A 10,335-nucleotide genomic window follows, 5' to 3' on the forward strand; every position below is an offset into this window, starting at 1 on the left:
GCGATTCATTAACTCTCACATCTTGCCAATCTTTTAAATACAAAATTTAAGACAGAATAAACAAGTTTAATATTCTAGTGCAACACACGAATACCAGTAACAACACATGAAGACGCAAATAGTAAGCTACCTTAACATACTTCTCCCTAGAAATTGAGTTAATATAATGTAATTCAATGTTACGCTTTGATTCCAATCAAAAGGTCTACAAAGGTAAGTCTTGCCAATTGTTTTGGGGGGAAGAGGTAGGACATTAGGCTTTCATTGTTTTTCTTTGGGTAGTTGAGCAAGTGGGAAAAAGGAAATTTGAAAAAATGCAACTTTTGTAAAGGTTCCTTCTGTTAATTTCGGGGGGGGGGGGGGGGGGAAGGACCTAGCACTATAATGGGTTTTTTCTGAGTGCGTGAAAAGCAATGAGAAAAATCATGATGGTTTGGATACTTCATTATTATAACACACCCTTTTCAAACAAAGTTAAAAGACTATAATTAGCCCTTCAACCTAATAAGTACATAAAGATAATGTTTAGACTCTGATGACTCTGATCTTTTAGATTTGGGAGTATATGGCATGATCCACCTTTTCTATTAATTTAACTAGATCATTTCTCAATTTCCAATGTTCAACTAATGCCCTGTAAAGTACAAAATATTTTTTTCACGTCTTATTTGTCGAGACATTGTTGCTTCTATTGTTAAACAGTTATAGATTTAAGATAACATATTATAATAAATTAAATTTCACTAATAGTATCATTTTTTTTACATCATTAACTTTATTGATAATATATATAGGTAGAATTCTAACTAAAAAGAAAGACTTTTCATATCCAAGCCATTAAAGAAACTCCAATACTTGTTTCAAGTGACCTGATGATTTTGTAGTATTGTGTTTTCCATATTATTATTATTATTATTATCGTATTATCTTAGCCTTCAATTTTTATTACTATATGTTGTTTCCCTTATGTTTTCTTATTGTTTCGTTTTTTTGTTGTTGTTATTGTTCTTGCATTCATTGTTTTCATATGATTTTTTCACTATTTTTTTTTTCAAACCTGATGTGAATTGCTTTTTTTAAACCGATGATTCATCGGAAACAACATCTCTAGCTCGAGAAGGTACAAGTAAGATCTGTATACACACAAACTCTTTTCAGACCTCATACTGTAAGAATATATTGTGTATATTGTTATTGTTATGATTCTGTAATGGAGTGTAATTTTTCCTTCAAGATGAAGTTAAAAAAGATTCTTCTGTTTCACTGGACATAACAATTATTCTGGTCATTTTCTCACATTTACTGAGACATTGATAGTAATACTGTAAAGCTACTCTGGAGAAAGAAACATACCTTTACCTAAAAAGTGACAGAGTATATACTGGTTTTTCATTTTACGTGTATTCATTTATTGGGAAACTAAACTTAGAACAAGGTCTAAATTCAAAAGCAAATACCTGCGGTCTCCATTGTCCCCACCCTCTACTTTCACATTTCTTGTAGAAAACAACCCCTCTTTGCTTCGGTGAGTGCTAAATCTGCTGACAAAACCAATCTAGACAATATGGGGACCAGCTAATTATCAAGAATTTCTACAATTTATCTCTCTGGTCATTTTGGTCTCTAGTACATGTCCCTCTCTGCTCAACATTTTCATGCTTACAGACAAGAAAATATGACATTTTGATTATAATACTAGTAAATTGTATTAGGCATGCTATTTATTTAATACCCTCCACTTATTAAGTCCATGACTTTCTGTTTCTGTCCTCCACTAAGCCACAGTATATAGCTCAACTCTATTAGCTCACACCATATTCACTCAATTAGCTCCTTTTCTTGTTTCCAACATTAACTTGCAAAATTCAAAAGCAATGACATTGTCTATCTTCTTCTTTCTTCTTTGTGCTTTTGTGGGAATTGCGAATGGATTTCCTCAACCAGACAAAATCATTCTTTTGCCTGGACAACCACAAGTGGGATTTCAACAATTTTCAGGCTATGTTACTGTTGATGATAAGAAACAAAGAGCTCTCTTTTATTACTTTGTTGAAGCAGAAATAAATCCAGCTTCTAAGCCTTTGGTTTTGTGGTTGAATGGGGGTATATCAGAATTTTTGCCATTTGGTTTCTTGATAAAGTTTCAAACTTGAGTATTTGCATTTGTTTTTGTAGGACCTGGTTGTTCTTCTTTAGGTGTAGGTGCATTCTCTGAGAATGGTCCTTTTAGACCAAATGGACAAGTTCTTGTTAAGAATAAGTACAGCTGGAACAAAGGTGAATCTTGTTGTATTCAATGAATTTTGTCATTATTTTTTTTTCCTCGTTGATTTTGGTGGAGGGGAGCCTTAGCAGTAACCGGTAAAGTTACTTTTACGTGACCAGGAGTTCACGGTTCGAGCTGTGAAAACAATCGCAGAAATGCATGCAGAAATGCATGTAGGGTAAGGCTGTGTAGAATACACTATCATTCCCCAGATCCCACGCATAGCGGGGCCTTAGTGCACCCTTTTTAAAATGATTTTGGTATTGAAGAGGATCTACCAGAAACAGCCTCCCATATCCCACTACCCTCCCAGCTCCCACTCGTGTGATTATTCTGAATTTGTTGTTACTGAGTTTGTTGTTGTTGTGAATTTGTTGTTGTTGTTGTAAATGATTTTGGTATCTTCAGTCTAAGCAGCAGAAATGATTCTTTTCTTGAAATATTGCAGAGGCAAATATGTTGTATTTGGAGTCTCCAATTGGGGTTGGCTTCTCTTATTCAACTAATACATCTTCATATGAGACAGTTAATGATGTGACAACAGGTAGTTAGCTACTTAAAACTATAGTTTCATTCTGTTTATTTGCATTAAACATGGATTGCACGTTAAGATTTTCTTATTTTAACTTAAAAAGTTGATCTCCAAAAGCTTGCTCTTTTTGTTGTTTCTTTTAATCTTTTCTATAATGAGCATGTGATGCCCATCACCATTCGTTTTGTGCTGATTAGAGTAGTTAAATAGCTTTTCTTTTTGGTGTAAAGGAAAAGCAAAGCAGCTTTAACTTTGATAAGGATACTGGAATGCTACTGATTTTTACTTGTTAATTGCTCTATATTTTTCTACACATCCTAAAGCTGCTACACTTTTGTTTCTTTATGTTTTTAAGCTAGGGACAATGTTGTGTTCTTACAACGCTGGTTCAACAAATTCCCACAATATAGAAACAGCAATTTATTCTTAACTGGGGAGAGTTATGCAGGTAACCATTTCTTGGACACATTAATTAACATGAAATTCCTAAGTACCGAAGCGGGCTGACATATTTTAATTTCATTCTTTTTCTTGGTTATTCATATTTTTGGTATGTTGATTACAGGCCATTATGTACCTCAACTTGCCAAGCTCATGATTGAGCTTAACCAGAAGAAAAAGTTGTTCAATCTGAAAGGAGTTGCAGTGAGTATCACCTAATGGATTCATTTATTAATTCACATTTGCAATCCAAAATTGTAGGATTAAGTTAACAATGAGTTTCATTTGATGAAATGCATGATGTTTGTAGTACTTGGGCAGCCCAGTGCACAAAGCATAGGTTCCGGGGAAGGGTCGCACCCCGAGGGGTGTGACGTAGACAGCCTAACTTAATGCAAGCATTACTAGCTGCTTCCACGGCTCAAACCCGTAACCTATGGGTCCGAGATCAAAAAATTAGTTCTTGTTTAATCCTATTCTTTTTCTCTCTTGTCATGGCAGTTGGGGAATCCGGTTCTGGAATTCGCTACTGACTTCAACTCGAGGGCTGAATATTTCTGGTCTCATGGCCTAATATCAGATTCCACATACAGAATGTTCACTTCTTTTTGCAATTATTCTCGTTACGTGAGTGAGTACTACAGGGACAATGTATCGCCAATGTGTTCAAGAGTCATGAGCCTAGTAAGTAGAGAAACCAGTAAATTCGTTGATAAATATGACGTTACCCTGGATGTCTGTCTCTCATCAGTGTTCTCTCAATCCAAAATTATATGTCCCCAAGTAAGTCATTGCTTAAACTGTGTTCATATCTCAATACTTTCTCAGTTTTATTTTGTTAGGCTTCTCCAATGTCTTATTGAACTATATTGACTATGTTTTACTGATACTAATTACTAGGAAAACGCTGATGCTGAGAAGATAGATGTCTGCATCGATGATAAAACTGTCAATTACTTAAACCGAGAAGATGTTAGAAGGGCTCTTCATGCCAAGCTTGTTGGAGTTCGCAGATGGGATGTTTGCAGCAAGTCAGTATTTCTTGCTATGCTAAAAGGGACTAATAGCATAATACAGTGTCAATTAAAAAACTTGATCTTATTAAAAAAATCTTAGCATATTGTAGTCTCATAAGTTCCCTAAATAGAGCACAAGAGAATCTGCTTTTTGCGACATTATCTAAAGAACAGATAATGCCTTCAAATAGATTAGCTAAATAAATGAAATATGTTTCTTCATAGCTCTAGAATGCTAGACATGCAAGTCCGCATCGAACCACTTGCTACAATTAAACTCAGAAGGAATTTGTATCAAAACTTTAAGTTCTGTAGTTGCACCTTTAAAGGTCTACCTATTTTTTCAGGATTCACTAATATTTTCCTTCTGCTGCCGCAGCATTCTGGATTATCAATTACTTGACATAGAGATACCAACAATCTCTATAGTAGGATTGCTTGTCAAGGAGAGAATTCCAGTCTTAATTTACAGGTATGTATACACTACAACCCGATATTATAAGAGTTCTATCTAATGCCAATGTTAGTAAATAGATCTATCATTTCTTGAAATATCTCTTATGATTCAAGATCGTAGTGTAATGTGTTATTCTTGACAACAGTGGGGATCAAGATTCTGTTGTTCCATTGACTGGAAGCCGCACCGTCATACATCAACTAGCAAAACGGATGGGGCTTAACACAACTGTACCCTATAGAGTTTGGTTTGCAGGGCAGCAGGTAAAGTTTAGTTTGATATATTCTGTAAAATGACATAAATAATTTTAATGTTACTTTCATCAAAAAGTTCATTTTCTTCTCTTTTTTCCTCATTTTAGGTTGGTGGATGGACTGTAGTGTATGATAATATTCTTTCATTTGCCACCGTTAGAGGGGCTTCTCATGAAGTTCCTTTCTCTCAACCAGAGAGATCACTTGTTCTGTTCAAGTCATTTCTTGAAGGCAGGGCACTTCCTGAAGTATTCTGAGATCCTAAATTGGTGATCGACAACCACCACAGCAAATAGGTCTTTCTTGTACATGCATTTTCACAACTAAATGTAAAAGGGTCTTTTTTTTGCTTTTTGTTCCTTAATTTCGGCTTTGAAAGATTCAAAGGAGAAGACTAGAAGAGGCTGAAAAGTTGTGCTAGGAAGAAAACAGTATGATCTTAGGGCCTCCATATGTGAAAAATTAGTTTTGTTTTTCCTTTTTCATATTTTGGCTGGCATGCAAATGAGTGCAGGAAGAGCATTTATGCTTCATATGTTGGGTTAGCAGATATCAAGGTTGCTCAGTTAGTGCGGTTTATGATATGATAAATTTGAAAACATGCTCAAATTGAGCTTTTTACCTCTCTGCAGTTGGTATAGTGTTTCAGCTCTACTTATCTAGGAGCCTTAGTTAAGTTTGTTTTGTGATGACTCTGAATAATGAGTTATGCTCATATATATATGTTGGTGCTGAAACAGTTTGTGAATCTACAAAGATGCATTTGGTTTTCCTTTATGGGACTCTGGTTTTCCTAGAATGTCTCATATTTTTCCTTCCTTTTGTTTTTTGGGGTAACAACCCTCTTCTATAATTTTAAGGCTGACAATTGAGCTAAAGTACTAACCGTACCTGACCTGGCCAAGAGTGCGGGTTGTGGACCGGCCTTGTCCAGTTCAAGCTCTTAAGGGGCTAGTTCGGGTAGAAATGACACCATGTAGCCGTTTTGAGCACCCCTATTTCGTTCAAAGTTTAGTCGGTTTTGACAAATTTCAAATTGTTCATGCTGCTTCTTCTTGGAGTCAACTTCACATGCACAGATGCACTAAATCTCACTTGATACATACACAGATGACAGATGCACTAAAACAATAACTGCTATGACATGTTTTCTACATGAAGTTTATGAGTTAACTATGATTAATCAATATGACTTCTTCAATTTATTACTTAACTTTGACAAACAACATAACTTGGTGTACGAACATGATGTTCTTTTTTTCATCTTATATATATAATTTTTTTATTTGCAGTAATGAGTGTGTGTTAAACTGGCATTTGGACATGGTAGCATATCATAATTTTGGTAATTCACAACCAATTGTTTGTTTTCAAGTTACTGTCTTTGTTGGTTTCTTTTTACCTTTTGGTTGACACCAGCGCAGCCTACTCCTTTTCCAAATTTATGGGCATCCAAGAGTTTCAATTAGCATTGTCCAAGACACTAGAGGTCATTCATTCATAACAAAAAGCTGTCACCTTTAGTTATAAGATGCACTCCAACCCTGTTAATTATTATTGCCAAAACTTATTCTTGCTGAGGCACTAATTGATCATTGAATTGCCTAGTAATGTAAAACAACTGATGACATCATGTTGGAACTTGGAAGGCTTGATCCAAATAATAGCATTCGATTTCAAAGATTGGATCAAGGTTTCTCCGAAAGAAAACACAAAACAATGGCTGCTGGATAAATATAGAAAGTACAAAAGGAACAGAAAATAGTCTGAGAATGACAACTAGATAGAGTCTGAAGTTGAAAATGGTGGCTAGATTGTCTTCCTTGTCGACCATAGAAGCTTATATCATCCCATGGCTGCCGGCTGAATCCAGCAATACTGCTTTGATTTGATCAGGATGAAAGTCTTGACCTTCTTTGCATTGCTGATATTACATAAAACAAAAATGACCATCAGAACAAGAATTCAGTTCCAGGACAAGTTTAAACTGGGCAAGGATAAGAAACCAATTATATGTCAAATCATGTACAGATCGTGCTATATTCTTTTTCTTGACTTGGTATTGGGAAAAAAAGGAGAAAACATGATTCCTGGATAGAGACGCTAACAGAGGTACACTCAATCAAGAAGGGCAGAGGACAGAATTCGCGGCATATATCCTGATCGTGGTGGAGCTCATTTCAGTGGCGACATAACATACCATGAGTAACTTGGAGTCTTGGACTGCTTTGTAAAAGGTTATATCTCAGTAGTTAGTTGATAATCAAATCGTATATCTGGAGTTATTGTTCAATAGAAATAAGTAAAATATGTTATCCTCTTTCTTATCCTCGTTGTTCCCATTTTAAAGGCTTAATATGGTTTTAGGTTCTACTCATTCCAGAAGGATATTCTTTTGTGCAGGGACTGATGGGTTCTTCAATTTTCTAGATACAAACTTTCGCTCACGTAAAGCATTTCCTAATACATGAGTCCCAACATTGTAAATTGAACAAAAAGTGATTACCTCAGCTCTGAAGATATCTAAGGCGAATCCATTAAAGCAGCTGATAACAGCTTGTTGGATGTCCAGTCCAAGGTTGTCCAGAACTCTCATTGTTGAGAGTAAGAGGCCTGGTCTGCGGCTGCAGAACATATGGATATTCACGGCTCTTCCTTCTCTTGCTCTTACTTCAACCTAAAAGTACAACAAACTCCACATTACATCACCTTAAACCATACATGATGACTTAAGACTTCACCAGATATTGGCTAATGACTTTTTTACCCTTGCAGGTTGTCCAGTTGGGCTAGACAGTGGGCTTGCGAATGAACTCGGGCAGAGTTCTTCTTTGATGTGGCCTGGAAAAGCTGGTGTAGTTGGTGTTAAAGGATAGTAGCTTGTTGTTTGGGTCAATGAAGAGCTAGAGGGAGTGGACTCCAGTTCATTATGCAGGTCATTGATTTTCTGCAAAAGCTCCTTTAGGTACTCGATTGCATCCCCTAAGATTGAAGCCCTGTCCATCTGTCAACATGCAAAATCACAATTCAATTCATGGAAATTCACCTTGCACTGGCACGTCATTAGCACAAATTGCAGCGAAGAAGCTTTTGATATTCTGTAAGGTTAAAGTCAAGTCCAATGGTTCTCTGGAATTAAATCTCAATTTAGAAGCAAATGTTACTGGCAGGAAGTTAACTTTCAGCTCTAACCACCATTAGTTATGCATAATATACTTCACTTCATTTAGAATTTGCATGAGCATTCAAGGTATTTTACTTACTTCCTATATCTTGGTCCTACAGAAGATAACTTCCTATGTCTTGGTTTCTTATATTAAATTCAAGTATCATGTTGTTGCCAAACCATAAATTTTGACACCCTAAAGCATGTATATATGACCATTTACAGTAATACAAGTTCTTTGAGGTCATGGGTTGTCCACATCAGACTACCTTGGGGTGCGGCTCTTCCCCGGACCCCGCGTGCACGTGAGATGCTTTGTACACCGGGTTGCCCTTTTTTCAAGTACTTTGAGGAGTGGTGGGATGGCAAACAGACTCCTCTGCTTCCCACCCACCCACCCACACACAACGGGGGAGGGGGATGAAGAAACAAATTAAAGCAGATATATAAAAGAGAGAGAGAGAGAGAGAAAAGACAATTTCATGTTACAGCAAATTAGTAATGTCTATTCTCTCATGTGGTCCAAAACAGAAGATCCTTTTGAAAATCATTTCATATAGTTCATGTGAGTGAACTTAATGCAACTATCAAATAGCTTTAATTCAGAAGCCTTTTTGAACTATGCATAGCACAAAGTTACATACCTTAAGAAGAGTAAATGAAGAACACTCAAATTAGAAAAGAAGAATAACCGCGTATTGTTCAATTTCCCCTTTTCCTTTTTTGATTTCTTGGGAAAAGGAAGCTAAAGTCTGATGATTGTGAATAGCTAAAACATGTTAAAATCAAATAAGAATTCACGAGAAATTGATGCAAAAGAATTACTGACCTTACTAATCCTTGGTACAACAGACCTCAGCATGTAAAGCCTATCGTTTAGCTTCTTCCTACGTCGACGTTCAGCCATCAAATTCTTGGCTGGTGGCCCCTTTTTCTTCCCTTTCTGATCTCCACCAGTTACAGTGCTAGTTGCATTTGAGCTATTTCCACCATTTTTAACACTATCCTCCACCTTATTACTACAATTTTCTACAAACTCATCTGAATCATAATTCAATGTAAAACCATCAATGCTAACATCTTCAAGTTCATCCCCATTATCCCACTTCCTCTTCTTTCCATTCATTTCACCCTCTTCCTTCTCACCAATTTCACCTCCCAAATCCCCCAAACTGCCACTATTATTAGCTAAGTTCTTCCTAAGAGCAGCCCTTTTTTGGAAAAGAGTTGGTTGTGATCCAATTGAAGTAAAATTATCAAGTGGTTTTAACAACTTGGACCTATTGAGAAACAGAGAATTCTCATTAACAGAACCATCACTAAACCCCAGTGGACTAAACCCAGTGTTACTATTTTGGGGCAATTGTAGCAAATGGAATGATGGGAATTGCGTACAAGAACTCAAATTGGGGTTGCCCATTTGGTTTAAGGATCTCAAATCTTGAAACCCACCAGTAAAAATCCCACCTTTACTCAAACCACCCAAAGCTTGACTATCAAGAAATCCATTTTCACAACCCAAATTGAAACCACTGTCCAAAGGGTTGTTAGATAAAGCAGTTAGCATTGGAGATATGGCTTTTTGGGCTAAGAAATAATGTACCTGAGAAGGGTCAAGATTGTTGAAAACATGAGAAGCTGAAGATGAAGATGAGGAATCTACTGGCTGTAGAAGCAAGTTACTGTTTTCAGCTTCAGTGAAATCTTGGGTAGTGAAAGAAATATTAGTATTGTTTTGCATGTTGCTGTGATTGTTACTGGACATAAACCAGTCTACATCTGCTACACCATCTAGCATTGATTTAAATGTAGAAAGTGCACTCATTTCCATATCATCTTTGTTTTGAGTCCAAGAAGCAGTTCCTCCTTCTTCTTCTTCTTTGCCTTCCATATTCCAAACCATACTGTTTACTCTTGAGAGCATTTTTTGGTTAGCTTCAGTGGACAGTCTTAAAAATAAAATAAAAAACTGAGCTGAATTAGAAGAAAGTGGGGTGGGTGGGCTGGGGGATGGGGTGGGCTGGATTAAAGAATCAAAGATTGTGAGGGAGTTAAAGGGATGCAGAAACTAAGGGAGGCAAAGGAGAAGAAAAACGTAGGCAGCAGAGGTGAAAGGGAAATGGCTTTTTCGGAGTTGTCTTTATTTGAGGCAACTGACAGTTATAGCTTTGAGTTACATTTTCTCACACACACACACACACAT

The 10,335-nt window shown here is 36.5% G+C and overlaps 2 protein-coding genes across 2 annotated transcripts; one reads left to right on the forward strand and one right to left on the reverse strand.

Moving 5' to 3' along the window:
* The first annotated feature begins 1,759 nt into the window (after positions 1-1,759).
* On the forward strand, positions 1,760-8,196 carry LOC107788690 (serine carboxypeptidase-like 45). Its single transcript, XM_016610395.2, has 12 exons — positions 1,760-2,103; positions 2,176-2,277; positions 2,715-2,810; positions 3,154-3,246; positions 3,364-3,443; positions 3,741-4,022; positions 4,140-4,270; positions 4,635-4,727; positions 4,858-4,975; positions 5,074-7,203; positions 7,370-7,649; positions 7,742-8,196. Exons 1-10 carry the CDS (start codon positions 1,875-1,877, stop codon positions 5,221-5,223), a joined length of 1,374 nt encoding a protein of 457 aa, XP_016465881.1. The 5' UTR covers positions 1,760-1,874; the 3' UTR covers positions 5,224-7,203; positions 7,370-7,649; positions 7,742-8,196.
* On the reverse strand, positions 6,618-10,335 carry LOC107788689 (transcription factor ICE1). The gene is made up of 4 exons (XM_016610394.2): positions 8,962-10,335; positions 7,734-7,970; positions 7,473-7,643; positions 6,618-6,890 (listed from the first exon to the last, which is right to left on the reverse strand). The coding sequence occupies exons 1-4, from the start codon at positions 10,054-10,056 to the stop codon at positions 6,807-6,809; spliced, it is 1,587 nt and encodes a 528-aa protein (XP_016465880.1). The 5' UTR covers positions 10,057-10,335; the 3' UTR covers positions 6,618-6,806.

This window comes from Nicotiana tabacum, chromosome 22, assembly GCF_000715075.1.
Source record: "Nicotiana tabacum cultivar K326 chromosome 22, ASM71507v2, whole genome shotgun sequence".
Taxonomy (NCBI): Eukaryota; Viridiplantae; Streptophyta; class Magnoliopsida; order Solanales; family Solanaceae; genus Nicotiana; species Nicotiana tabacum.

What these genes read in the sequence shown, in the direction of transcription:
- LOC107788689 (XM_016610394.2), bottom strand. Translation starts at nt 10,056, where the DNA reads ATGCTCTCAAGAGTAAACAGTATGGTTTGGAATATGGAAGGCAAAGAA. An exon ending in TTGTACCAAGGATTAGTAAG is followed by an intron (nt 7,971 to 8,961) that starts GTCAGTAATTCT and finishes GCATGTTGACAG; the next exon opens with ATGGACAGGGCTTCAATCTT. An exon ending in TAGATATCTTCAGAGCTGAG is followed by an intron (nt 6,891 to 7,472) that starts GTAATCACTTTT and finishes ATGTAATATCAG; the next exon opens with CAATGCAAAGAAGGTCAAGA.
- LOC107788690 (XM_016610395.2), top strand. Translation starts at nt 1,875, where the DNA reads ATGACATTGTCTATCTTCTTCTTTCTTCTTTGTGCTTTTGTGGGAATT. An exon ending in ATTCCAGTCTTAATTTACAG is followed by an intron (nt 4,728 to 4,857) that starts GTATGTATACAC and finishes TCTTGACAACAG; the next exon opens with TGGGGATCAAGATTCTGTTG. An exon ending in TTTGGTTTGCAGGGCAGCAG is followed by an intron (nt 4,976 to 5,073) that starts GTAAAGTTTAGT and finishes TCCTCATTTTAG; the next exon opens with GTTGGTGGATGGACTGTAGT.